This window comes from Oenanthe melanoleuca, chromosome 1, assembly GCF_029582105.1.
Source record: "Oenanthe melanoleuca isolate GR-GAL-2019-014 chromosome 1, OMel1.0, whole genome shotgun sequence".
Lineage (NCBI taxonomy): Eukaryota > Metazoa > Chordata > Aves > Passeriformes > Muscicapidae > Oenanthe > Oenanthe melanoleuca.
The window spans coordinates 36,661,207-36,689,110 of NC_079333.1; the positions used below are offsets into that span (position 1 = coordinate 36,661,207).

General features: G+C 43.2%; 1 protein-coding gene across 1 annotated transcript; it reads left to right on the forward strand.

Moving 5' to 3' along the window:
* The first annotated feature begins 1,377 nt into the window (after positions 1–1,377).
* Positions 1,378–27,465, forward strand: PANX1 (pannexin 1). Its single transcript, XM_056499770.1, has 5 exons — positions 1,378–1,782; positions 10,462–10,601; positions 19,554–19,777; positions 21,280–21,950; positions 24,336–27,465. Exons 1-5 carry the CDS (start codon positions 1,380–1,382, stop codon positions 24,419–24,421), a joined length of 1,524 nt encoding a protein of 507 aa, XP_056355745.1. The 5' UTR covers positions 1,378–1,379; the 3' UTR covers positions 24,422–27,465.
* The last annotated feature ends 439 nt before the right edge of the window (positions 27,466–27,904 follow it).

Sequence of the window (27,904 nt, forward strand, 5' to 3'; positions counted from 1 at the left end):
CATCTTGTGTACTGCATGAGTCAAATCTACTGGCCTCATCCAGCAAAGCTGCACAAGACCAGCACAAAAAGGACAAGAAAGGGAATCAGTATTGTAGAATAGTTTCCGTATGAGGAATTATTCCCTTGGCTTATAACTTGGAAAAAATAGGAAGGACAATTGAAAGCAGATAGGATAGCAGTTTTATAAACAGGAATTTGAGTGGAGAAGGGAATAGTGTGTCCTTTTTGTAGAAAGCAGTGACCTGTTACATGAAAGCACAGCACAGGAGGTGGCTCTTCATGGGGCAGATGTGACTTCTTCTCTGACTCCTGAGAATACTCCAAGCTCACAGACGTCCAGAAGCCAACAGGAAAAGTACAGAGGAGCAAATAAATTAAGGGTTATTAAAGGTGCAGGCACTCCAGTGACTTCCCCAAAAACCTGACCTGAAAAGCAGTGATCAAACATTTTGGATGGAGAAAATGCCACTGTACATGGTGCTAGGTAGGTTGGGGGCTTGGAGCACCTGTCAGACTGTGGTGGGGAGATGAGTGCTGAGACCCTGAGATGAGCTGGGGCTCATCAGCCTGCAGAAACTGCCACAGGGGCTCTCCATAGTGTGTGCAAACAGCTGATGGAAGAGTAGCATGGACAGAGTCAGGTTGTTCTGGGAAGTGCCTGGCAGGGTGACCTGAGCTGATGGGCACAAACTTGACACAAGAAATCTCCATCCAAACACTGTCCCTGGGTTGAGGCCACCACAGATGTGAGTACAGACTGGGAGAAACCACTGAGAGTTCCCCTCACTAGGATTTCTTGTGGATGAAAAGCTGGAGATGAACAAACTGTGCTCAGAGTGCAGAAAGCTAATGTCATCATGGGCTGCATCACACAGAGTGTGGCCAGCAGGCCAAGGGAAGTGATTCTGCCCCTCTGCTTTGCTCTGCTGACACCCCACCTGGAGTGCTGTGTCCCCAACATAAGAAAGTCATGGACATGCTACAGCACATCCAGAGAAGGCCACAAAGACGCTCTGTGCAGGGGCTGGAGCAACTCTCCTAGAGGAGAGACTGAGAGAGTTGTGATTGTTCAGAACAGAGAACAGCAGGCTCTAGACAGACCTCACCGCGGCCTTCTAGTATCTAAGGGGGCTTATTTAAAAAAGGCAGAATGACACTTTACAAAGATATGCAGTGATGGGAGGAAGGAGAAAGTCTTTAAACCCAACGAGGGTGGCTTTAGAACAGATTTTGTTAAGAAATTCTTTATTGTGAGGATGGTGGCACAGGCGGCACAGGCTGCCCAGAGAAGCTGTGGACGGCCCGTCCCCAGTGGCGTTCAAGGCCAGGATGAATCCGGTCTAGTGGACCTGTCCACAGCAGTGGGGCTGGAACGAGATGATCTTTACAGTCTCCCCTGAGCCAGGCCACGCTGTCACTGCCCGCAGTGCCTCTCCCGACCTGCAGGACGCCGCTCCGCGCCCCTCGGCGGAGCTGGGCCGGGCTGGGCCGGGCCTGGCTGCGGGGGCGTGCCCGAGCGGGGCCCAGCCCCGCTACCCCGGCACAGCCCGCCCGGCGTGGCCCGAAGGAGCCGAGCCGGGCCCGAAGGACGAGCCCGCCATGGCCATCGCGCACATCGCCACCGAGTACGTGTTCTCCGACTTCCTGCTGAAGGAGCCGCCGGAGACGCGCTTCAAGGGGCTGCGGCTGGAGCTGGCGCTCGACAAGATCGTCACCTGCATCGCCGTGGGGCTGCCGCTGCTCCTCATCTCGCTGGCCTTCGCGCAGGAGGTGTCCATCGGTAGGTGCGGCAGCCCCTTTCCCGGCTGGCCAAAGGCGGACAAAGGGCTCGGCGGGGCGGGAACGCCGCTCGCAGCCGGGAGGGCTCCGCTGGGGCAGGGCAGAGGGCGCCTGTGGGCCGCGGGGAGGGAGGCTGCCTTCCCGGAAAGCAGCAGTCCCGGAGAGCATCCCGGGCTCATCCAGGTGTGCTGTGCTTCCCGGTGAGCCGTGCCCTGCTCCTCGCTGGGATCCCGCCGTTCTCCAACACCTGCCGAGCAGGCGCCCTGTCAGCGCATCTTCTCCCTGGGAGCGGCGGGGAGCGCTGGAGCCGTGGCGCCTTTGTTTCCCAGGCTGGAGCCGGCAGGCGGGATGTGCCCCGGGAGCTGCCCGGCTGCTGCCGCTGCTGTTTGGCAGTAGGATCCCGGGGTCGCTCAGCAGCTGCCAGGCCGGGAGAAGGCTGCCAGAGCTCTGCCTTTGTGCTGCAGCCGCTCCCTGGGGTCACCCGCGGGACGGGCAGCTCTCTGAGGCTCTCCGCTGCTCCACTGCCCTCCTGCAGCTGTTCCAGTAAAGCTTTCAATTTCTGCTGTGACTCGGTAGATGAAACCATGCTTTATAGGTAAAAGGTCAAGTTCCCCAATTATTTTGCTATGTTTTTATTTACCCACCTCCCCAAGTTACAAAAGTGATCATGCAGCAGCCCTTAGTGTGAGGAGTGGAACTAAATATTTACTAAGAATAGCACCATATGAATGAAGATTTCAAAGGTGAATAAGCAATGCTGTCCATTTTGAGACGGGGTGAATCACAGGATTGCCAGCCTTTCAAAGAAATAGTTGGATTTATTTCATGTACCTATTTATTGCCATTCAGTGTTACATACCTGATCTCCATCATCTACAGAACTGAGTCAAGGGAATGTCAGGAGAGTGGAAATTGGAATGGGACTTTGAGTGGGTGGTGAATCTATGTAAAGGCATCATGAATAGCATTAGTCAGATATCAGATTGTTTAAGAGATAAGGTGCCCCGGATTGCTGTATTTACATAAAGCTACACACCTATTGCACAAGATGTGCACCAGATCACTGTGGCCTGCAATAACTGTGCAGGGGAGTGAAGGACATCAGACTGGGAATGATGAGACCGGGTCTGAGCCCCATGGCAGCTCTGTTTGTCCAAAAACTGGATGGATACATCCATATTTCTGTACTCTAACCTGCTTCTTTTAGTTTTAGATCTGCTACTGATATGTGCACATTTCTTACTCTTAAAACAATGAAAAAGAGGGTTTGTATTTCCATACAGTATCTTGTATGTGGCCCCTTAATTCTTCTTTCTACTTCTACTCTAGAAGTTCTGGAACCAGTTTGAAACAGTTCCTGTGTACCAATGTTTCTTTTATTTCTTTCATTTTCCTCCCTTACACAAAGATCAAACACACAGTGGAACTGCAGAGTTTGGTAAAGTGTGCCTTTCTTTCAAATGAATTAAGTTTTTATCTTTTAATTATTTCAGTATTAAAACTATTTCGAATGAATCTGTGAGTGTGGTAGATTCATAAAGCGAGAATAGAAATGTGGGCTCTGTCTTGTTAGTGTTTCTTTTTGTTTATAATCCTGAGACCCTATTAGAAGAAAACATTGGGTTGAAAACTGAGCTTTTTTATTTGAAAAATAAATATGCAAGTAAATATGAGAAGTACTTATTGTTATTTCCGGGCATGTGTGAAACTGCACCACGTGGTGCCCATACAGAAAGTGATAGTAAATCAGCCATGCTGCTGTGACAGCTGTCACCTGTTCCCCACACAGTCCTTGCAGCTCAACAGGCTGGCTGCTTATGGGACAGCCCAGAACTGCTTCTGTTAAGGCATTTGGGGCAACACTGAGGGTTTTAGGGGCTGGGAATGCCTGGTTGTCTGTGCTGTGGTGTTCAGCCAGTGATAAAATAGGCAGCAAGTTTTGTTTTCAAACACTCCGTGGTGTAATCACGCTCTGAAAAAGCTCAGGAGTGCTAAACTGAGGGGAAAATGTCAGGGTCCATTTTTAGGTCTGAAAAAGAGCAACACAGAGGTGGGTGTGAAAGTGTTTGGTGGAAATATCTGCCTCAGAGTACAAAAACAGAACACACTTTCCAAAAATGAATGCTCAGCTCCCATCTCTCTTGGGATAATCGCATTCTTCCCACCTCGGGTTCTCTTGGCACCTCCTCCTGTCACCTTCCTTTCCTGCCCTGCTTTCCTGTTCCCTTGCAGTGTGGTATCAGACACCTGCAATTTTCCTCCTACACGTGGCTGCTCTTAATTGTGCAAAGTTATTAAAATGTTTACAAAGGCTGTGGAAATTTTGTGAAGCCACCAAGTAACTTGTAGTTTTGATGGGAGTTGCAGGAAATAAATGAGATTCCAGCTGAATCACAGAGGATTTCTCTGCTGGAGGCATGGAAAACCCAGCTGTAGCACCCAACCAGTGAGCAGTGCTGAAACTCTGGGGTTAGTGCCTGCATCCCACTTTGGCATTCTTCAGGGGCAGGAGGAGAGCTAACCTGAGGTTACTTTTGGCTATATTTTAGAAACCTGTTGTCAGTTGTAGTTTTGTGAGGATTTTAAGCTGGTTCTGGCAGTAGTTAAGCATTGATTGAGCTGTTGTCTGCTATCACTGGGAATCTTTGCTGCTTGAAATACTGCACCTGTTAACTCTTTGCAGCTAGACCTTGTTTTACACAATTTTACATAACTTTATGCAATTATATATATACTGGGAACGGGAAAATGGAAATAACAATAGAATTGTGAGGACTGTGTTGTACCTGTATATTCCTTATATTGTGGCTTGATATTATTTCCTTATATTATTTCGCAGTTCTTGGGTAAATTATACTAGAGGTAGTGCGGTAACAGAAACCATCTAAATGTAGCTAAATCAGCAATTCTTCTTGTGAAGGGGAAAAACCCTGAAAGATGGAGCACCCTCAGCAGTGTATGAGCCAGAAATTAATAGAATTTTATCTGTGTCATTTTTCGTAAGAATAGCTCTGAGTCAGGATTGAGATTCCAGTTTCTGAACCCAGATTGTGTGTAGTGCAAGGTGTGCTTTCTTACTGTAAACAGCTTGGCTGAAAACATAGATATTTATTCCCAAGGTGCTGCTTGAAGCAGGATGCTGCAGCTCTAAGCAGATACAGTCAGATGAGCAGAGGAAATCAAAACAAGCTGCTTCATTTTAGCCTCTGCCAAAATGCACCTTTGGGTGAAGGTTGTGCATGGCTCGTACATAGCTGGGATGAAGTAAACCATGTGTTTTAGCATCTCTGTTTTATCATAAAAGAAAACACCTTGTAAACCATTCCAGGATACAGAAACCATCACATGTTGAGTAAAGACAGTTGAGAAACTTGGTTATAATCATAATTAAGGCTTGGGTAGTTCTGCTGGCTTATCAGTTGTGGCAGGATACTGGGCTAGGAAGTACCAGACCATGGGCCAACCCACAGCATCTGCATGAATCTGTCAAAATGGAGATCTGCTGCTCAAAAACAATCTTATTTCCCACTGGTGCCCTCTGGTGCTTCTTATCATTCTGGAGGGTGCTTAAAGGTGGAAAGGAGCCTTGCCTTATGCTCTACACACCATGGGGTTAATGTCCTCGTTGATCACTTTGAACTTGCCCAGTGGTGACAACCCTTACTTGCCTTGCTCTTTTTCCACCTAATTTGTAGGTACTTTTTTCACCCAGTTTAGGTTTTTTTAGTTTCCATCCTTGCGGTTGGCTGCCTGTGGGATTTGAGGGGCTTTGGCTGGCAGAAAACACAGAGTGAAAGGTGTTAGTGGGGAACTCTGGGTGCTGCATCCCAGAAGCTTCTGTAGGAGCCACAATAGCATCAGTGCCCCTTACTACACATCCAGCTGGGCCTGTATCTCTCTATGTAAGTTAATAATGTGTCTGAAGCAGTCATGAGAGTAGAATGTATAGGAGATGGAAGAGAAAAACCCCAGTTGTGAGACTAAATCACTACAAATATACTGAAAAACAAACCAGTCTTAACTCTTGAATTGGGCTCCTTTCCTCTCTTGCTACCCCATGTGATCCTCCCTGCTGATGTCCCTCTCCCTTCATGTTCTCAAGTGCATGGGGAGGCTTTTAGGAAATAATGTTATCTTGTGACTTCATAAGAGCTAGGGGCTAAAGTTGGTTTGGGTGTAATTAAGCCAAAGACTATAACTATGGCAGCTGCTGGCTGAGAGCTGGAAAAACCCCTCCCAGTGCTGCTGAAGCAGACTGTATGCTAATAGTTGACACTTGCACACCTTGCATTTAATTCAGCAGGATGCTGTGAAACCCAGGGCATGAATGAACTGAGACAAGTGTGTGAGTAGGCTCAGCCCAGAGCAGCCAGACAAGCTGAGGACTTCTGTCAGCAAGTCCCAGCACGATACACTGTGCTGCTCTTTGGCATGTAAGGGAGTGCTCAGGAAAGAGCAGCAGTTCCAGCATCAGGCAGTTCCTGCCTAAGCAGCCAGGACAAACTTGTAAAAACATTTGCTTTAATATCAATTTTTAAACTGTCACTGGGTGAGTATCTTCAGCTGTTGGTAAGATTTTTTCTGTTTAATTCCTACAGAGCCAGCTTTACCTTTTCTGTGGAAGTGATGGTAAGCTGCTTTAGCTGGCAGAGTAAGTGTAAGAACAATCATTGGTCTCTGGTGTTGCCTGAGATTTGGGGTACCACCCATATTGGCAGGGAAGCTAGATGGTCATTGCCACTGTTTTGTAATGCTTCTCCTTCAGATGAAAGAAAACTTTTTTTTTTTTCTTAAATCTCAGTGGTGGAAATTTAATTCACAATTCTTTTTCCCCATGAATCAAAAAAACTTCTCACTCTGAAGGCTGTGCTTGATAAATACCCATGCATAACTTTGAGACTTCTCTGAGGTGTAACTTGCAGCCTGGTAGAGAGAGATATATACCTGCTAACTCCTCTAACCCACTTCACTTCAACATTTTATCACCTGAGCCTCACATTCTGCTGGTATTCCATTGCCAAAGCACCTCTGGGAAGAGGTGGTTTTCTCCATTGCACCCATTTGCTCCATACTTCCATCTTCAATGGATTCTGCTTCACCCAACCTTCCACTCTGGTCATTCCTTCATGCATGTGTATACACCTGTACACCCACATGGACATTTGTTTTTTCTTTGGAATGCGTTGGAATTCCTTTTTTCAATCTTCATTTTTTTTTTAAGACCAGTCTGGAGGATGTGTGTTGGATGGTGCCTGGCAGTCTGTACATTGTCAATGTGTGTCTTAATTTTCTTGTTCAGGTTTTTCTTTAGTGGCTACTAAAGAGCATAATTCTTGCTAGGTGAAATCAGATGTTTGGGCATCATGGCAAGTTCATTTTGCCCTGTGGGAAATTATAGTAGTAATTAATGGCCAAGTGCAAATCTTTTTGCAGTGACTGCAGTGTATTAGAATCCAAATATTTACTTACTGAAGGTTTAATTCTGTCAATTGCAATCATTTGATCCTGGTTCAAGAAAAATAGCTAAGCCTATGATTAACATTGATTCTTGAAAGTCTTATCTGTTAGTTGCAGTTTCTGAATTAGTTGTATAAGTCAACAGAGAGGTTTTGAGCCACTGAAGAGGAAACCAGTCAGGCTTGCTGGCTTTACCCTCTCTTTCGTAAAGAATGCAGCCAGAGGGTGCTGATCCCTCAGCTCATCCTGCCTTGGACCAACAAAGCAGTCTAGTACTGAATAGGGATTCTCCTTTCGATTTGAGATTTCCTTGGGGTTCTGAGAATTTCTTCTCATACACAGAGATCCTGCAGTGGAGCTGCAGAAAAGCCAGTTGCAGGGGGAGAAAAGGGTATTCCTGGTCCAGATGTGGGGGCAATAGCTGGAAGTTTGTTGGCAAAGCACCCATGAAGATGTGCCACAGCTATGAGGGGTGACAGCTCATCCTTGCTGCAGTGACTCAGGCTTGTATTATGCACTCAGTTGCATGCCTGCAAGTAATTCCTGCTGCCAGCAACCAGCTCCATCTGGTAATCTTAGCACTCTTGGAAAAGTGTCATTTCATCATACGTAGCTGCACACCTGTTGCTGCCTTAGTTTCCTGCAGCTCTTTTGGGTGGTCTGTCTTTAGGACAGCCATCATAAACAGCATTTTTGATCCTCATTTGTTTGCAAAAGTAAAGTTAAATTCCTGTTGCTCCCTTTCCAAAGCTAATTTAGTATCAGGAAATGTTTACAAAAAAAGTGCATTGCCAAGTGTGATGATAAATTGGCCAAAGACTGTTGGGACAACTGCTTGACAAGTGCAGTAATTTGTTATTCCTCATACTTCTTGCTGTGTATTTTATCTCCCTGTTGTTACAGGCTTGTTTGCTGCTTTTCTCTTTCCCAGGCTATTACTTGTGGGAGCAAAGGACAGGAATGGCTTCATGTCACCAAGCCAGGAGGCTGTTCCTGTGACAGGCTCTCCTAAACTAGCCCTGTGCATAGCTGTGTGCACAGCTGGTCTGTGGAAGGCATCCAGCCCTGTGCCAAATTTCTCCAATAGAAACCACAGGTTTTCTTTTCAACTTCCTCCAGAACAGTCCAACATAAAGTAAATTATCTCTATATATATACTGCTATTACTCCTTTGGAGGAGAGAAGGAAGGTAGGGAAAAAAGATGGAAAATGGTGACCATTTTCTGAGGCATGTAGTGGTCTGTGTTTTGTATGGATGATGCACAGAAACATCTTCCCTGTATAAGTCCTAACATTACTACCGTTACTGCAAAGTTGTGATTTGAATTAACAAGTGTTTACCAACAAGACTGCAGTCAGTTAATGAAAAACCAGTACAACAACTGGAGTGTCCCCTGCTTGAGGCTGAGCTCTGTGGTCACTGCTCTGCTGCAGCACTGGCATCGCTGTAGCTGTTCTGGTATGACATTGTGCACATGACATTTTGGAGGCTGGCTGCCTTTTTCATCACTGGTTTTGGAGAATGGGCCTGCCTGCCTTTTTCCTCACTCTCCTGCCTTTTAAACACTCCATCACTTTAAGTGGTGTTCCACCCATTGATGAGAATGAACACATGGAATGTGTTTCTTTTTGTGGATACACTAACATGAATAAGACAAAGCATCTTTCTCAATTGCTCTTCTTTTGAAAGGGTCACTTGTTTGCTGCTCCACACTGGGCACAGCCACCAGCAGGAGATTGGTTAAGTGATGAGAGCAGGGCATGAATGGTCCCTATCCAGTGGAGAGCGAACATTAAATGCCTGCTTTTTTCTGTGCTTTCTTTCTCCATTTTTTTTTCTGCAATGTATTATTTCTTGGGTTTCCACAACTAATGAAAATCATCTGGAAAACAAAAACTCCCAAGGCTTTGGGGAGTGCAAGTACTTGTCTGGTGCCAACTTTGCTAAATCACATGAGCTCTGAGCTCTGCTCTGATAAACAGTAACTTGTTTTCCATAAGGGAGACTTGTGACAGGTCAAACCATGATGATCAAAACATGTCCTTATGATACTACAGCCATAGAAATCATTATAATAGTGACTCATATGGAAAGGCTTGTATTCATAAAGCTCCTTGACTATGCTACATTGTACAAGTTACAAGGCGAATGCAGTTGACTCCTTTTCCGAAATAAATTCTTATTCTCTGGAAACTAAAGTAGCAAAAAGGCAGGACAAATGATAGTCTTTTTACTCCCATAAAGCACACAGCAATGCCATTAGCATAAGTTAGATGATTATGTTAAAGGGAAAAAAATATAGCAATATTTCCCCCCGTTGGTCCTTTGATGCTGGCAAAAGTGTTGGAAGTGTTGCTCTTAGAAGAAATGTTCATGGAAGAGCTGTGCCCACTCTGTGTAATTATTTGGTGAAATGGCTGTCCTGTAACAACATTTATGAAAGTCTTGTGAAAATGTATATGTGTTGGGGGGATTGCTTTCAGTATCAAAGCTTCAGGAAGAAAGTTGAACCCCTTCCTCCGGTTTTACTGGCATTACCTGAGGAGTCACTGCTACTCCATGTCCCATAACCACTCTTCCTGGTTGAGGTGTGCTGTGGGAGCAGTCACCTGGTGCCTGTGACTGGCCAGAGCAGAATTTGACCCTAAGGCTGGCAAATAGCTGCCCTTCTGTGAGTTGGGGCCTTGATCTTAATTTGGAGCTCCTGAGCAGCTGGAGAGGTCCTGGGAGTAGATGGGAATTGACAGTGTTACATGTAATCATGGACACAGCACATCACTGCACTGATGAGGAAGGGCCTGCCTCACCTGGAGGTGTCTGGGGCCACAATTTCTCTGCCAAAAATTACAGGAGGAAATCCTTGTTTTCACAGATATAACTTGAACCCCTCCAAATAATTTGCAGTCTCAGAGGCAGAAGTGGCAGCACCCTGGGGAAGCCTGCCCTTCCATCATTGCAAGGACTGCTGTGCTGCAGGAATGGTGTTTGAGGTTTTGTTACAACAGCCCTGTGAGCTGCAGGTTGTGCTTTTGGGAAGTTGTGACACCATGGTATGTGATGGCATTTGTTGCCTCTGGCCTGATCCTGTCACACATTGTCTGATAACTCTGGATACCATAACATCTTAAATGTGCGCTTTTCTTCCTAAACTGGTTTCCTTCTTTTTTTTTTTTTTTTTTTTTAACTTTTGAGGATGCAATAACTTTTGCTTTGTTTTCCCAGGTGCTCAGATAAGCTGTTTTGCACCCAGCTCTTTCTCCTGGCGACAAGCTGCTTATGTGGACTCCTACTGCTGGGCAGCTGTGCAGCAGAAGCAACCATCCCACAACAACTTAGAAAACATACCCCTGTGGCTGCATAAAGTATGTATAGGTCTCCATCTCCTGGCAGAGTTATTCCCACACTGAAACCTACCTTTGCCTCACTTTTCTTGTTTTTCTGCTGTGCTGTAGTCCTTGCCTTTGACTTGAGTCTATTTTTAGAATGTTTTCTTTCCCTTACTTCCAAAGAGGGTAGTACTAGAGAACTTCTAATAAAGGGCCACCAGTTATCTGACACAAGATTAATGTTAATGTTGCTGAGTTGCCCTGGAGTAAATGCTTCACCTGGCTTTAGCCAGGAGCTATTTTAAAACTGTAATGCAGGACACAACAACTGCCTTAAGGCTTGTATCAAAAGCTTTTTTTAGAAAAGCAGGGTAATATAAACACTTTATATTTTTATTGTGTTACTCTTGGCCAGTTGTGCATGGACTGGTGTCAAATTGACATTTTGGGAGAGATTAAATTAATCACTGGTACCAACAGGTTTGACCCCTGTCTTCAGTGTGCTTTTCTGCATGTCCACAGGCAAACCATGAGCTGGCTTTCAGGTAAAGCAGCATCATATAAAGCACAGGAAGAAATTTATTTTATGGGTTAAAAGTGCAGTAGGTTTTAAGATACTTGAGCTGGCTCAAAGCAATTAGCTGAGGTTTGGCAGGAGTTACACACTGAGTTAGTGCCATGCCAGTGCCTCAGCTGACTCAATTCAAGAGTCAGCTTCTGCGTGCTTGAGCAGTGCTGATGCCAAAGTAAGAAATGGTTGTGGGCTCTGCAGTTTATGTTCTGCCTTCCTCAGCCCTTTTCTTGCTTGCCCCAGCAAATAAACCCCTGGCACCTGGGAGCAGAGGAGAACCTGGTGCTAGAGGGAGCTCAGGTATGAGACCTGCAGCACCTGTATTTCTGGCTTTTGCTTCTGTATCCTGAGCCTCAGATTTTATTATACAGTCATCTGGTGATATAATCACTGAGAGTCTATTCAAGGCTGTCTCTGATTTGTTTGTCAACACAAATCATTAATTGAGGATTCTCCAGTTAGCTCCACTGATAACCTTGACCCAATAGGCATGTGTTTCATGAATATTAAAGCCAAACTGGTTGGTTTCTAGCCTGAACTCTTCCTTGCACAGTTAGGACTCCACTTCAGCCAGACCTTCTACAGAGGCCAGCTGAAGCTGCTGGAACATCTCACAGTGCCAGAAGCTCCACCTGCTATCCTGGATATTTTCTGTCCCTTTCTCTTGAGGGAATGAGCTCTTGTTAAACCAAATTCTTTATGTTGAATTTCATGTGGTAGTAGTCACCTGCTGATAACACTGTCTGCTTGTTTGCTGTCCATGAATAGCTTAAGCACTCATACTTTTGTGAGGCAACCCATGTTAATTTGCTGACTAGTGCTGTATCAGAAATTGCTGCAGTTCCTCTATGACGTGTGTGGTATATGGTGTTTCCTTGTAAATATCCTGCAGACTGTCTGCTGGAAGTGCATCTGCACAGCTGAGCCAGGGGCTGTAACAGAGGCTGGTGACTCCTTCCTAGATCCATGATTAGCCACCCACCCTTCTGACCCAGACATTGGGAGCTGCAGATGCTCTTTGGAGCTCAATATTAACTAGTGTACTTCTGGTTGTTCACCAGCCTCCATGCTTTACAAGTTTACAGGGAAGGAGTGGCATTGCAGCTGTTTAACAGTGAACTTTGGTTCCCACTCTGGTATCTCAAGGCTGTTTTTTGCATCCAGGGCCAACAGCTGCTGAGTGGCTTGGGATCACTTCTGCAGGGTGACTTGGGGTCTTCCTCCAGCCTTGCACTGCAAGGTATGCACAAGCTCATTGCTTTGCAGATTTTGGCTAGATAATTTTAAAAATGGCTGGAGCAGAGCCTTTTGGGAGCACAGTGATGTTGAGGAGAAAAGGGAGACTGCTGTGCTCAGGTCAGTGGAGACCTGTCTCTGTAATGTAAGGACAGGAGTGCACACAGAGGAACAGCAGGGGTCATTAGGCCCAGTTTTTCTTAAAACAACACTTAAAACTTTTTTCCTTCTTTCTGGGAAGCAGAGCTTTTATTTGCAGGGCATCTCAGGTTCTTTCCAAAACTGACTCACTCAGTATCTCACTGTATTGGCATGCTGGAAGGCTCCATAAAAACCACTTAAGGAGGCATTATATTAAGGTTTTGGGGGAATGAGATTGTAGGCCCCATTACTGATCAAAATGGATGGATTTCCTTGTGGCATGCTCTCTCTGCTCTGTCAGAAGTATTGCCTCTTGGGGCAGTTCTCAGTGTGTACAGAGAGGAAGAAGGAGCAGGTAGCTCTTTGCTGAAGAAGCCAACTTGTAGTAACCTGCACTGCTTGTGTTCTCAGCATCTGGTTACTCTGGAGGATTATCAAGCCCAGACTGCATTACAGAAAAACTGAAACCTTACCATCTCCCTCCTGTTTCAGAGTTCAAGTTAAATCTGGGATTTTTGAACAGAAGAATGTAAGCTTCAGTTCTGGGCACTCCCCAAAGCTTAGCACCTTTACTGGTTGTCCTTTCTGCTCTAGATCTCTCCCAGGGGTTGAATTTATCAGTTTGGGAACTGAAAAGGAGCATACTGCAGACTTCTGGGTTCCTTGACTCTCTAGTGGCCAGTGAGCTCTTAGATGGTGCCCAGGACCTCTCTCCATGGAGAACAAGAGTTCTGAAATTTCCAGTGATCCTGGAAACTCTTCACGCTGGATAACTCTTAGCAGGAAGCAAAATGAGTTGTGTACTAAATTGCACAATTGAATGAACAAAATGCTTGCAGATAGATAAATGCAAAGAAGAGACTGTGGTAGGTCCTGCCTGCATTCTTAGTTTAATGCTAAGATTTCCTGCTCTTTGTCAGTAGAAGAGATGTCAAAATGATTATATGGTGGAGTCCTCTGACAAGAGTCCTGTTCAGGTTTGTTATTGATGAAACTTACTCTGGTCAGGCTTCACTATTTTCTTGCTTCTCTTTTCTCATGGAATTTTCCATTCAGGTTTAATTCCCTTAAGAGGTTTCTTGTATCTGTCTGAAGTGTCAGAACAGAGATGTTGGTTTCTAGAGGTGAGGAGTAATGACAGACAGTCAGTGGTGATGGGGGATAGAGGAGTTTTGCATTTCCCTGCCCTGTGCAGATAGTTTGCTTATTGCCTCTAAGGATGAATGCTCCACCTGACAAGTTATTTTGGTAAAATTTGTCTTGATCCTTATCTGGAAGGAGAAGACAAGCTTTTGGTCCTTGTGTATGGGCAGTCCTTGCAGTCTAGTGAAGGAGAGGAGGTAGAGACTGCACTGTGAAGCCTTTTTAATCCATAGTGCACAGAGAATTTTATACAAACTCAAGCAGGAGGACAGTGAGCATCATCTTACTGGCTCTTGATAGCAAGCAAGTTGAGGGGTGGTTGAGCACTGAGTGATGACCACTTTATAACCCTGAAATTTGGATTGCTAGGATGGAGCTGCCTGTGAGCAAGAGTCTTCTAGATTTTTTTAATTACTGTATTTTCTAGGCTCCTACTAATTAGAGAGAAGCAAAGAAGATAAAGGTAAGCAAAGAAGAGGTAAAGGGCTGTTCAGAAGAAGGAGTTTTGTACTCATATGAAATGCAAGCAAACAATTCATCTGACTGAAAGAAGAGGTCTTCACATGTGGCACAGCCAGGAGAGGTCAGTTGTGTGACTCAGATCTTTCAAAGTGCAGGACAAGTACTTTGGCATCTGCTGAAAGCATTGCATACAAAGAGTTGGTCTGCAGTCTTTGTATATGCATGATATAAAATTACATGAAAAACTTCACTTTTTGTAAAAGAAGAAAGATTTACCATGGACCCTTGAGTTGTTCTTTGAGTCAAAAAACTCAAAACAAACCTTGGGGTTATTCATTGTATTGATGGTACAGTTATAGTCATGATTTTTACCTGGTTCTAGTTAGTAAATGTTTGTACAATTTTGAGGTTAACTGAAGGCTGCTTGTGTTTCACCTGTAAACCCTTCCCAGAGAGATTAAGGGCTCTCAGAGCCAGAAAACCTATATGCAGATGCATTTATAAATAATTCTTTGAAAGTGTCATGCTAGAGTTACTTCAGTCTATTGCAGATGGAGTCATCCACTTCACTCATAAGAGAGAAGTAACAATGAGTTGATATAAAACAGTGAGTTAGTTCAATTCAATGGTAAATGTGACAGTGGTTTATCAAGATTCAGTGGAGAGATACACTTCATTATTTAGTGCATGGAGGATAGAATGAGAATTGTTAGGGAGACCCTCTTGCTGAGTCTTGAGGTTCAGAAAGGACTCCTTTGTAATCTAAACTTCTCAGAGGGGAATTCAAGTGTGGCTAGGTTCAAACTTAGCCCCAGACTTCTCAACAGTTTGTCTGAACAATTGTATGTGCGCTGTCAGTCCTTTATATCATTTAGCTAAGAATTCAGGCATGGTGTTAATCACCTACAGACAGTGTGTTACAGCAAGGAATTTCTCAGCCTTGGGAGGTATCCCTGCTCAAGGGAGAGCTTGGCATGCAGTCTGTATCCATGCAGGAAAGCTTAACAGGCCCTGAGCTGCCTGCTGCTTATGGAGTGTGATGGTTGACTTGTCTGGGTCACTGTTCCAGGCAGCCTTTGACTACAACACTGCCATCTGTTCCCCAAAGTCCAGAATAAACTGGATACAGCCATCACAGCCTCCCCTGGTGATCATGGCTGTGGCTAATTGAAACTGGAGGAGTACAGTTTTGAGGCTATATCAAAACAAAAAGTATGTAATAGGCAGGATAAAGGTCATATAGGGTTTAAGATTCACTTGTAGGTTTGGAGACAGGATAGGATCTCATTTAGAATGATCAGTCATTTATAGCTGTTTTTGCTGAGCACCAATGTAATACCTCCCACAGAAATAGGGTCATATCCAGAGGGAGTTTAATGCCTTTGCTTCTGGAAACGTGTAATTACTGTCATTAGCCTGTTTGGGGACTAGTGCCTTTGCTTGGGCTCTTTCCAAAACTGGAACTGAAGAGAGAGACATCTCCCTATGTTCATGCATTTTAATGTCAGGTGAGTGAAGGCACATCAGTGCTTCATTCTTTTAATTGTCTGCCAATTAATTTTCACAAGGCTGTTACCCAGACCTGTGCAGCTAAAGTTTTGTGCTATTTAAAGTTACTCTTTGACCATGGTCAGGAAGGTGGAAGCCAGAATGCTTTCAGTCACTTGTATAGTGTTTGCCCAGAGGAAGTAGGGACTGAAGATGCAGTAAAATTAGAAAGCTGTTGTTTTCTAAATACCATTATAGTTACTTTCATCTTCCAGCCATTTTTATCCAGAGGCTGTCAAGCTTTCTGTAGATTAGGTCCTTGAAAATGCCTTTTGCGTCATTCCACCAATTCTAGCTATATTTTTTTTGCATGATAAAAGCATATTTGAGGTTACAAAGCGAGTATTTTAAATGCCCTTTTAACTTCTTTGCTGTGTGTTTACTTCATCTTAGCAGAGTTGAAGCTGGTGATGACAGACTATTTTGTACTTTAGTCTGATTTTATCTTTCACCTTCAGGAGAGTGTGGTGCTTATGCATCTTTGAAAGACAGTTTTGTGATTCCAGCATCTTTCGTGCTTCTGCAGATAGACTGCTCAAATGCCTCTTCTTCTCTACCCATGCACATGTTCTTGCTGAGCAGTAGCTGAGTTCTAACAAATGTTCTTAAACAGCTGGAATGTGCACAGGGCTCAAAGGCTTGTCAAGTGACATGACCTGCAGCAGTAGAGGGGCAGCCTCTTGGCTTGCAAGTGCTCTGCTTCCTTGGGAGCCTGCTGTCCCCGCAGTGTGCCATCAGACTAAGGGCCAAACAAGGCAGGAGAGCCTGCTTCCATCATCCTTAGGTTTCAGGAGCTCAGCAATACGTAGCAGAAAACATACAGGGCACTGCAGTTTGAGTCCCTGCTGCACACACCACTCATTTTGTCAGTCTCATACTAAGTATGTCAAAAAGGAGCCTGACAGCTACACAGCAAAGGAAAAACTGAGTTTTACTTCTGGGCCAGTATTTTTCTCTGGCATAATTTTGACCATACAGTTCTTGGGATCAGTGATGCTTCCTTCTACTTCAATGCTATAAAATACCCAAGTCTGAAGTGGCATTTCTTCCTTGTGTATTCGGCGCCTTGGGAGCAAATAAACCATAAAACCATAAACCATAAAAGAAAGGTGGATGGCATGTGGCTGTGTGTGCACAAATACCATAGAGTCCTCTTTTTAAAATGGGTAGTCATTATGTTTGACTGTCAAATATAGTCAGATGAGCTTGACAACCCAAGTCCCTACTGTTAACAAATAGAACAAGTGTATCTTTCATTTTTAAAAAAGCCAGGATCTGAGAAAGATGGAGTTGTGCATCAAGGGCTGTGGAAGAGATGATAAATACAGACTTCTGTTTGCCAGCTGCTCTAATGATCATGTTGCTGCTCTGGTTTTAAGACTATTCAGGAAAGAGTTACGTAGCATTCACTTAGGCTGCCATAAGCTGAAGCTTTGGGAGTGATGAGAGCCTGGTGAGAGGAACCCCAGCAAATGTGCAAATAGCAAATGTGCCTTTTCCCCAACAGTGGGATGCTTCTAGGTGAGGAGGCAGTGGTGGAGGAGCTGGTGAGAGGAGGAACTGCAAGGCAAGATGGCAGGGACTGGTTTTTTTAAGGCAACAGCCTGAGGGCAGGCTAGAGGGGGGCATTGGAGGACATCTGGGACAGAGCAAGAGGGCTGATGCCAATGTGCTACACAAGTGCAGAAAATTCTTTTTAAGTTATAAAAGGAGAAGTGGAGACTGGAACAATGGAGGTTTGGGGGCTGTAACTTCAGCGTGAAAACTATCTTGCCTCTTACCACTTTTCTTGTAGTACTTGGGATAAAGAGATCTCTAGGATTATGTGGGATACTGCTGATGGTGTTTCCAGTTTTGAGAGTCAGAAAGGGCATTAATTAATCTTCTTATGCCTGTAAAATTTGAAATGAGTGAGTACTAAAGTCAAGTGGTGTAAACCAATGTAAGGCATTTTGGCTGCTCCTTACTAAATCAGATGTGTCTTTGCTTCTTTCCCCATCTGGCACCAGAGGTGTATGACACAGGTGTAAGTGAAGGCAAACAGGCTTTGCAGCTATATAAGCATTTGTTATGACCTATGGGAAATAGGTTGCAGCAGTTCAGAGGAGCTTAGATAAGTATAAGATGGGTTCAAAGACAGATAATTTCTGTTTCTACATAATATAGAATTCAGAGGACTGATAGCGCCTGGATATGAAACCATGAAATTTTGGGTAAACCAAGGCATCAGGACTCAGACCTGGTGGCATTGTCCACAGTGACAAATAAGAAGGCCAAATTCTTGTGCTGTTGATGAGATGTCCAAAATATGTTGAACATGCCAGAGCTTTACATCTCAATGAGGAAGGCTAGGCTTGGGAGAAGGAAGATGATCTGATGTCATCTGTTGTGTAAAGGGGAAGGAGAGGCAGTACTGAGGACAGAGCTCTGCACTGTTTTTATGGATTACTATGGGTGGAGGAAGCCAGTCATTTAAGGTTTGATACATCATATGCATTCCTACTGCCAATAATAACACAGGGTTTTGCTTTAATGGTAGGTGATATTAGTAGTAATTTTCCTGAATAAAATGTTCCATAACATCAAATTACTTACTTTGTGCATGCAAAACTTTAATCTCTCTTGATTAATGCAAACACAAGTTAACATAGTTATATTAGGTCCAGATTTTCATCTTGTTAAATACCTGCAAATGTACGTGTAGCTCTTCCACTTGCAGTGATTAATGACTTCAGTTCAAGCTTCCTCTAAAAATCTCCACTGGCTTTGCCAATGAATGTGCATGGGAACATGTCTGTAACACTTGTGATGTCTTACATCTATTTCATATTTGTTCAACTAAAGTTCCTTATTAACTGATGCTGGATTTGAGTTAAGTGTGCTTGCTATCAAAACCTGCATGTAATGAATTGGAGGTTGGCCGAATTTGCAGTACATTTTCTTAAAAAACTGCTTGTCTAACCAGGTCTTACATCATGTCTCTATAAGGGTAATGTTATGTATGATTTTATACTTCAAATATAATGTCTGAATATGTAGAAAACATCATCTTTCCTGCAGCTGCAAGGAATTAGAGTTAAAATTGCATGACAAAAACCACTTGTTGATGAATAGAAGAAAGATGGTAAAACTTCACACTTGTATTTTATACCTGGTTCAATCCTTCCCTAAGCAATTGTGACCATGTAAGGGCTGACTTCTCAGTGCTGCATTGACACCAGACCATTCTGATGCTGTGTGTTGGTTTCCATTTAGGTGTCATGTGAAAATATTTAAATACCCTGAAGTATTCCAGCCCCACTTACATCCTTTGCAGTCCCTGGATGCACTCTGAAGAGATGTGTGTTTGCAGGCAGAGGCAGAGCTGTAACAGCTCTATCCCTTGACCTCCTGACAGCTAATGGAAAGCAGGAAAGATTTTGCTGGTATTTGAAATGTTTTAGTTGCTATGAGTGGTGACACATTGAGAAGGGAGAGTTTGATGACGCTGTCTTATTCTTTCAGTCAGTCCCTCTGATAGCTTTGCTTTGCTATTTGTTTCTCCCCAGGTTAATGCTGTCATTTGTAATGTCATCTCCAGCAGTTCTGAATATGCAGAGGATTGAAAATGTTTTCAGGATCATGGCACCTTTATTCTGTGTGTTTCTTTTTCCTTCAGTGGGAGGAAGCTCCAAGCAGCAGCAAAGTTACTGGAGCTGTCTGAAAAGAGATTTTGCTTCCCTGCATATCCCAAATAATCACAAACTTGAGTTTTAAGAGAAGGATTTAAATAAATTATAGGGATTTAACAGGCCTCTAGGAAACCTAATGCTTATGGAGAATGATGGTGATTGGCTGATATATTACTTATGCAGGTGAAACCTAATCAGGGTTTTTTTCTCCTGCAGTTCTTCCCATACATCCTTCTGCTTGTTGCTATCCTTCTGTATCTACCATGTTTGTTCTGGCGCTTCACTGCAGCACCTCACCTTTCCTCAGACCTGAAATTTATCATGGAAGAACTTGACAAAGCCTATAACAGGGCAATCAAAGCTGCTAATAGCATTCGAAGTGGAGACCCCAGGGACCCTACTGACTTGATTCCAGCTGCTAATGAGAACTTGACACAGAGGTAAGATGTTGGGGCTTGGCTCTCTCTGCTCTTTTCTGTTTGTAACAGATGTGACATCTGTACTCCCTTAGAAGTTTATTGCAATGGTGACCTGACACAATTTTAAGTTTGATTGAAAAAAAGGAGATATCTGAAATGATTACTTTGGCACTTGGAGCTGGAACTTACCTTCTTTTTTTTTTTCAAAGAAAACATGTAATGAGCTCTTCAGATTGCTTATTACTTGAGATGTTCTGATTTCTTTAGTTGCAGTAGGTGTTAAGTAGTTTTGCCCATCACAGAGTAAGAAAAGAGATACTTCAGTCCTCAGTTCTCAATGTTCTTGACAGTCGCTTGCACGCTGTCAAGTTACTTGTCATCTCCTGTTCTTTGAGATCTAGCTCTGCAAAGCTTCTGGTCAAAAAAAAAAAAAAAAAGATTAAAAACCCCAAACATCAAAACCCACAAGAGCAATCCCCTCCCATTCTGGTCAAGTTGGTGCACTGTTCCAACCGGATCCAGTTCCTGCCTTGTTCTAGGTCAAGGTACCTGTTTCTCTCTATATGTGAGGGTATGAGTAGTGCAGTGGGGACTTGGGTTTCTTCTTTGAAATGTGGAGTTAGGTCTTGACAAGTAAAAAGCCTTCTATTGTTCTATTATTGAAGAAATGCTTGGAGAGTCTGCCTTTCCACATGGATTTGCGCACTGCTCCTGTTTCGTACTTGAACAAAAATAATTTTTTTGCCATGAGGGCTATATATTTTTTCTCATTTTCCAGTATTTGAACTCTTTGTTTCTTAACAAAGTTAAGAAAGTTAAAAAGTTTTCAATTTTTCTGTATTAGAGTGTTGCTATTTTTCATTTATCTGCTATTCTATTGGTTTTCTATTGCCTTCAATAAAATTACCCTTGATTTACCTCAATAAGAGGATGTGAGCATGTTGGAGTAGGTCTGGAGGAAGATTATCAAGATGATTAGAGGGATGGAACACCTCTCCTACAGATACAGGTTGGGAAAGCTGGGGTTGTTCAGAATGAAGAAGAGAAGGGTCCAGGGAGACCTTAAAGCACCTTCCAGTACCTAAAAGGGATATACCAAAAAACTGGAGAGGGGGTTTTTAGAGGGGTGTGTAGTGACAGGACAAGGCGGAATGGCTTTAAACTGAAAGGAAGTAGGTTTAGATTAGGCATTAGGAAAAAATTCTTCCCAGTGAGGGTGGTGAGGCTGGCATAGGTTGCCCAGGGAAGTTGTGGATGCCCCACTTCTGGAAGTGCTCAGGGCCAGATTAGCTGGGGCTTTGAGCAACCTGGTCTGGTGGAAGGTGTCCCTGACCATGGCAGAGCAGGGGAATTGGTTGGAAATAATGATGTTTAAAGAACCCTTCTAATGCAAACTGTACTGCAGTTCTATGATTTTAAGAAGGTTTCCAATCTTTTATCTCTTTTAGAGTACTAGGTTTTGTTGATATTTGAGGTAGGTGAATATATCTATATGATTTGATGTTTTTTTCTCTCTTTTTCAGTTTGTGGGAAATATCTGAAAGCTACTTTAAATACCCAATTGTGGAGCAGTACCTGAAGACAAAAAAGAATTCCAAGTGCTTAATAATTAAATACATTACATGCCGTTTGCTCACTCTAGTAATTATTTTCATTGCATGCCTCTATCTGGGCTACTACATTAGTCTCTCCTCTTTGAGTGATGAGTTTCTCTGCACTATCAAAACTGGGATCCTAAAGAATGACACAACTGTTCCAGAAGTGGTTCAGTGCAAGCTTATTGCTGTTGGTGTCTTCAAGGTACTCAGCTATATTAACTTGATAGTCTATCTGCTGGTGATGCCCCTGGTAGTGTATGCAATGTTTGTTCCATGGAGGTGGAATTCAGGTATCCTCAAAGTGTATGAAATCTTGCCAACTTTTGATGTTCTGAAACTTAAGTCAAATCATTTTGATGACTTAAGCCTTTACCTCCTCTTTCTTGAGGAAAATGTGAGCGAACTTAAATCATTTAAATGCCTCAAAGTGCTGGAGAACATTGCAGTTTCTGAGAAGTTTGATGTCATGCAGCTTTTGGTAAACCTTGGTACTATTAAGACTGATACCATAGATGGGAAGCCTGGGACTGCTGAGTTGGAGAAGCCTGAAGAAACAACTACAGAAGGACTGGAAAAAGATGCAACAGAGTTACAAGGTAAGCTGATCTAGATGTGTATTCCTACCAAAAACCTAATATATTCTGTAAGATTAATACATTAATATATTCTATAAGATAATGGACCTGTTTAGCCCTTGCTGTGTTGCCTGCTGTGTGAGTGCTGTAACCTCAGAAGACTGTGAAGGTTTAGGTCTGTGGCACAGCTAAACCCTGAAGTGTTTGTTAGGTTGGTGGTCCTTGCTGATGTCTCTGCTCTGGCACTAAGAGACTCCAGCTGTTAGAGCTTTAACTGCTTCAGACCCCCTACACAGCAGGAGAGCTCTAGGGTAGGTTGTACTTGAAGCAGCTCCAGTGAGAAAGCTCAGATATTGGCTCCAAAATGTAGTAACTCTGATTCTACTGCTGCCAAAGCTTCTATTTGGGCTTTGGCAGAAGTCTCTAGTGAATATAAAGATATGTCTTATGCTCAGAAATGCTGCTGGCAGAGAAAATGACAAAAGAAGGGCAATGGGACTGGGGTCAGTGAACACACTCCTGTTCCTGCTTTGAGAGAGAGCAAGAAAGACTGACTGTAAAGAGTTTTTTATCAAAATGGTTCAAGTCAGTCTGGTTTGGTGCAACAGTGGATAGCCCATCAGTCCCATGGTCAGCTTGAGCAATCACTCATATAAGATGCAGTCTAGGATTCTGAACTGAAAAATGTGGCATATCCTAATTGGGGAACCAGTTTCTTCCTCAAGTGCAGAATTAGAGAAGCCAAATATCCAGAGAAAGGTAAAAAACAAAAGTGATGATGCTTTAAAACATTTAGAAGCTTATCTGAGTATGTGAGTACAATGCTGAGGGAAAGTTAAAGAGCTGTTTCAAAGGTAGGAAAAGAATAAATCTATTTTCTCTTCAGAAGGCTATGCCCTGTAATTAATAAAAAAGAAGCATCAATACCCAGGGGTTAGCTGTTCCTCTGTGGCTTGGGTCAAGCGCTTGTGGTAGGCTGAGATTTCGAGAAAACTTATACAACAGGATAATTCAGAACAATCAAGCAGAATTACTTTTGATCCAGAAGAAGCCCCTTTAGCAGCCAGCTCTTGTGCAGCAGCTCAGATTAATTCTGACAGCATATAGTTTTCTCTCAAATGATAGGTGGATTTGGAAGTAAAATATAAGAGCCTAAGGTGGAGGTCTGGGCTCAAGGAACTGAAAAAGTTAATAGAAAATCTGACTCGTTTTTATCTGAAAGCAGAATTTTTGAGATTGTTTTCATCTCATGAAAGCACTTCAAAGATATATTTTTGTCCAGATCAGAACAAACTCAGGCTTGAAGCTCTGTTAAAATGCATTGCAGAAAGAAGCTGCTGAGTTAATGACCAGCTCAGGCTGGTGCAGCCCCTCTCCTTCTGCCTGGGGACAGCTGCAGGCTCTACCACCCATCAGCAAAGCTTCACCCACAGCTCATCATCTTTTCCTCTGTCCCTTGTGGTGTCAGCACGTTTTGTTAGAGGCTGTGTTATCAGAGCAGTGGTGCATGCTGGCTTTGGGAGAGAGATGTGCAGAACACCCTGGTGCTGGGTGTGGGACAGTGGAGGCAGCATGGGTGTCCTGGTTTGAAGGACAGGTGTTTGCCAATAAAGGCAGAAGCTTCTCTTTAAAATGGAGAATGTAAACCCTCTCCCTCCAAATTATTATAATTTTGAAATTATGGGGCTCTCAGGCAAAGATATGGGAATTAGGAATAACAGTTCTTTACTAGGAAAATTAAAATAGAAATACAGTATTACAAAGAACAATCCCAAAAACACTGACAGAGTCAGACTACAACCTGACACCCTGTCAGTCAGGGTGTTGGCAGCAGTCCCATTAAATGGTGGTTGCATCCTCCTGCAGTGGCAGATGTGGTTCAGCTGAAGCAGTGCTCCTGTAGAAGGTGCATTTTTCCTCTGAAGGTCCAGAGATGATGTGGATGGTCCAATTTTCCTCTGGAATCCAGTGGAAAGACAGTATCTTGTTGTCCAAAATGTCAGTTTTTACCTAGGTAGGAAAGGCTTGGCTCCTCCCCCTGGCTGGAACATCTCCCAGTGGGATGATGTAATTTTATCAGTCCTAAGTGGGACTGAATGGCCCAGCAGCAGATAATATCTTCCTGGAGGGAGGATGGGTTGTGGAAAAGATAAAGATGATTGCCCCACCTTGTCTTAAAGATGGCCCATTAGCAGATGGTATGTGCCACAGAGATAAGGAATCACTGCCCCACTCGGTTTTAACAGATGGTGATAGAATACAACAGATGGTGATAGAATACAACAGATGGTGATAGAATACACATTTCTGGCCAACACAACAGGCATGGGGCAGCTCCTCTATGCACCAGAATGTGCCGAGTGGTTTGATGGCCCTTCCTCTTCTAAAGCTTGTCCTTCTCCTCAGTTCTGGCAGACCAGGATACAGGTGGCAGTGTGAATACAAGGGAAGACAAGAAGCTTCGCCAGAGACTTATAGATTCTTCATGCTGATGCTTCCTGCAGGAGCCAGGAGCCTGCTCTACAGGAAGGCTCCTCCTCTGCCCCCTCTGCACTCAGCGCAAGGTGCTGCTCTTCAAATGCAACGTTCTCAATCCCCTGACAGTCCCCAGAGGCCAAACTGGTTTACAGACTATTTGTTATATAATGATCAGGAGTCTTGTGCCTGAAAAATCATGTTGTACACTTCTGTTATTTATTAAAAAATTCAAACCACACACAAGGAGGAACAAGAACAAAACAATTCTGTCCTGAGTAACAAGTGATGTGCACTGAGTGCAGCTGAAGCTGGCAGCTGGACAGAGATTGCTCCATGCTGGACAGGGATAGGAAATATAACCCTGCAGGTAGCAAAAAGATTTGGCCACATTGCATTCTGAAGTGTCGCTCTGCAGCAGTGGCCATCTCAGTTCTGGGGTTTAAGTATGGTAAGTTTGGGTTCTCTGACCTGGAAAAGAGGGGCTGGGGATGGGGTTTTATAATGAATTTGGTTAATCTGTCTCAGATGGTGGCTGCCACTGACACTGGCTGTGTCTTCATGGGAAAAATAGAGGTTACTCTGTTCAGCCTGAGATGTCTCGGTTGGTCATCCCAATTTTCATGTCTGGGATTAAGTACTTGACACTGGTAGAAAACAAACTAGACAGTTCTAGTGTTAAAAAGGTACTGTAAATATTAGGGATTTTTAATTTTCTGTGTTTTAATAAATTAATAATGTCTTAACACTTTTTTTACAAAATGTAATTATGTCTAAACTAAGTGTTGATTTAATTTCTATCCCTTGGTTGTTTTGGTCGTAGTGTCTACCAAATCCACCTTGGAGTTTTAGACTGAAGATCAGTGAAGTTGGTTCTATTTTTGTAATGGTTTGTTGAAGTTGTTTTTATGTTGTAATGTTTTTATGTGTAGAATTTTTCTCAATGTGTTTGTAGTATCAAATGCAATATTAGTTATGCTGTTTTCCAAACCAAACTCTGGAAGACAAACTAACTTGTTTTAAAGTAGCACCCAAATGCCTCAGCAGAACCAAGCACCCAACAGCCAAGGTGAAGAAGTAAATACTATGAAAGGTTGTTCTCCCCTACACACTTTGTGGCTATATTTTAATTAAAGATGATTAAGTGTGCTGGAACAGACAAAATAAGGGGGAGTGTTTGTCCATTGATTTGTTATCGGATCATTTGGGGAGAGTAGAATTCAGCTTTAAGGTTGTCCCCTCTGCCCAAGACCTCAGCCTTCACTGAGTATTAAAATGACCTTTGTCTTGAAATATTAGATGCAATGTGAGGTGGGTGGGGGGTGAAGCACCACAGTGACAGTGTGTATCTTTCACAAATGTGATATACTGGCTTATTTTTCTGTATTGTTCATGTAAGTGAACTGACTTACCTGTCACCTCTTCCAAGTTGGCTTTTTAAACAAAGGAGGATTTCTTTTATAGCTAGGTAGGACTTCCAGTTTCCAGTTCCATAGTGTCACCCACTTTTGTGCACTTGTCTGCTGCCATTCTCCATATGTTTGTGGACGAGAGGCAAACAGGAGTAATTGGTGTTACCATTTTTGCACAGATGTCTTTATGTGCTGCAGCAGATTTCAGAGAAATCTTGAATCTGGCAGCTTCTGTTGAACAAGTGGATCTGAAAGTGCTGCTGCTGCACTTAGGGCTAGCATTACAAGAACTCTTGAGTTTTCTTATGGCTTTCAACTGAGACAAGCCTTATTTTAAAAGAAGTCTTTAAAGCCATAGTTTTATGCTACCTCTGCACAGGACAGCAGCACAGCTGCAATCCTAGTATTTCTTGCATTACCAGCACAGAACAGGGCTTATGTTGGACCCTGGTGGTCCACACTGCTGAATTTTACTGCCATACTTCTGCCACCAAGCCTAAGATCCCTTTGACCTTTCCTAGATTCTGTCTGGCTGTGCTGATGGTCCTTTATATGTAGGCAGTGCAGGTGCACATGGTGTGTCTTGGACAAGGAGCTATAGTGCAATACTAAGATTTTGTGATGTAGATGTGTTTGAACTGTTTGATCTAAGTAGAGTTCTCAGTCTTTAAAATTCAAAGCTCCTGAAAGCCACATATTAATATTTCATGTTGGATATGTACCTAACTTTTTACTAATTCCCCTTTTGTATTTTAAAGTGTGACTTGCTGCAGTAAATCTGTTGTTGTCTTATAAAGTGTTTAATAAAATGCCTATTGGTCCTCCTTGGTTATTAAAATAAAATCAGTTTTGTGAACTACAACAGCATAAGTGTCTGAAGGTTCCAGGAACAGTCACGTGTTGCCATAATGCAAATACATGTGGTCTAATGCTAAACCCTGAGAAAACATTTTGGACAGTGGTTGTAATTCTGCTGTTTTAATTTTTATTCTCATAAAATTGTCAGAGCAACATTAATTGGTTCAAAATCTGTTTAACCTTGAAAAACTGTTCAGAAAATGTCAGCACATGATAAATAGCATATAGTGTAATTTACTATCTACAAATTGGCCATGGTCTCAGCACATACTTTCAGCTGTATCTTCCTGTTTTAAGATGTGGTTCTGAACTGCCCAGCTCAGTTCTAATGTTTTAGTGGCACAGCTCCTGCTGTGTTTTGCAATTTTCAAAAGATGGGCTGAATTCCAATTTAGGCCGTATGAAAGAGTCCATCTTTATCCTCTTCATCACTACACTCTTTCTAGAAACAGCTACATACATCTGTCCTCTTTTAAATATTCCAGAAACTCAAATGACAGTGTCAAGGTTCAGGTTTGGTCCATGCTATTCCCTCCTGCCCCCTTCTCTCTCCACCACCTGGATATTAATAATCCTCTAAATGCAAAAGAGTTGCAACTAGTTCCTCTGCACATGCTTTGCCTTACAGTGGCTCTTGTGAGATTTAAAACTTGTGATTTAAACTGCAGAGAGCAAGGAAAAAATGTTTATTCCATTAGCAGATGGTGTGCCTCTAAAAGCAGCTATACCCTGCTGTTTTTCTGCCTCTGGATGTTGTCAGTCACTTTTAGAATAAAGGTATATTTTATGTCCATTTCTTTTTCCTTATTTGGAACAGTGAATGTTTTCATAGCAGCTTTGATGCCTAGGTTAGTGCCTAAGCCTAGAACCCCATTAACAAAGGATGTCCTGACTGCACTTTGTGAACAGAAAGACAGAAATCAGGTCGTGAGTGGTTTTCTGAAGATGGAGGTGGTAAGAGAACTTCAACCCTCAGTACAGGCACAGGTGAGTCACGGAAGCAGGGAAGACTCAAAGCTGTGTCATGGCAATAAACTCTTCTAGAAGTCTTTTCTTTGAGCACCACTTTGCACAGACCATGTGAGAGTGGCACAAATGAAAACCTAGCTGTAGGTTCAGGGCAGTTTGTGTGTTTCTGTCATGCAGGTTATGTGGCCAGAAGCTCCAGAAGACTCCTTTCCTCATAATGGAATATTTGACTTAATACACTAAATTACTAGTGTAATACTA

Coding starts and splice junctions, on each gene's coding strand:
- PANX1 (XM_056499770.1), top strand. CDS start 1,380: ATGATCTTTACAGTCTCCCCTGAGCCAGGCCACGCTGTCACTGCCCGC. Junction 19,778..21,279: donor AATGAGAACTTGACACAGAG/GTAAGATGTTGG, acceptor TCTCTTTTTCAG/TTTGTGGGAAATATCTGAAA. Junction 21,951..24,335: donor AGATGCAACAGAGTTACAAG/GTAAGCTGATCT, acceptor CCTTCTCCTCAG/TTCTGGCAGACCAGGATACA.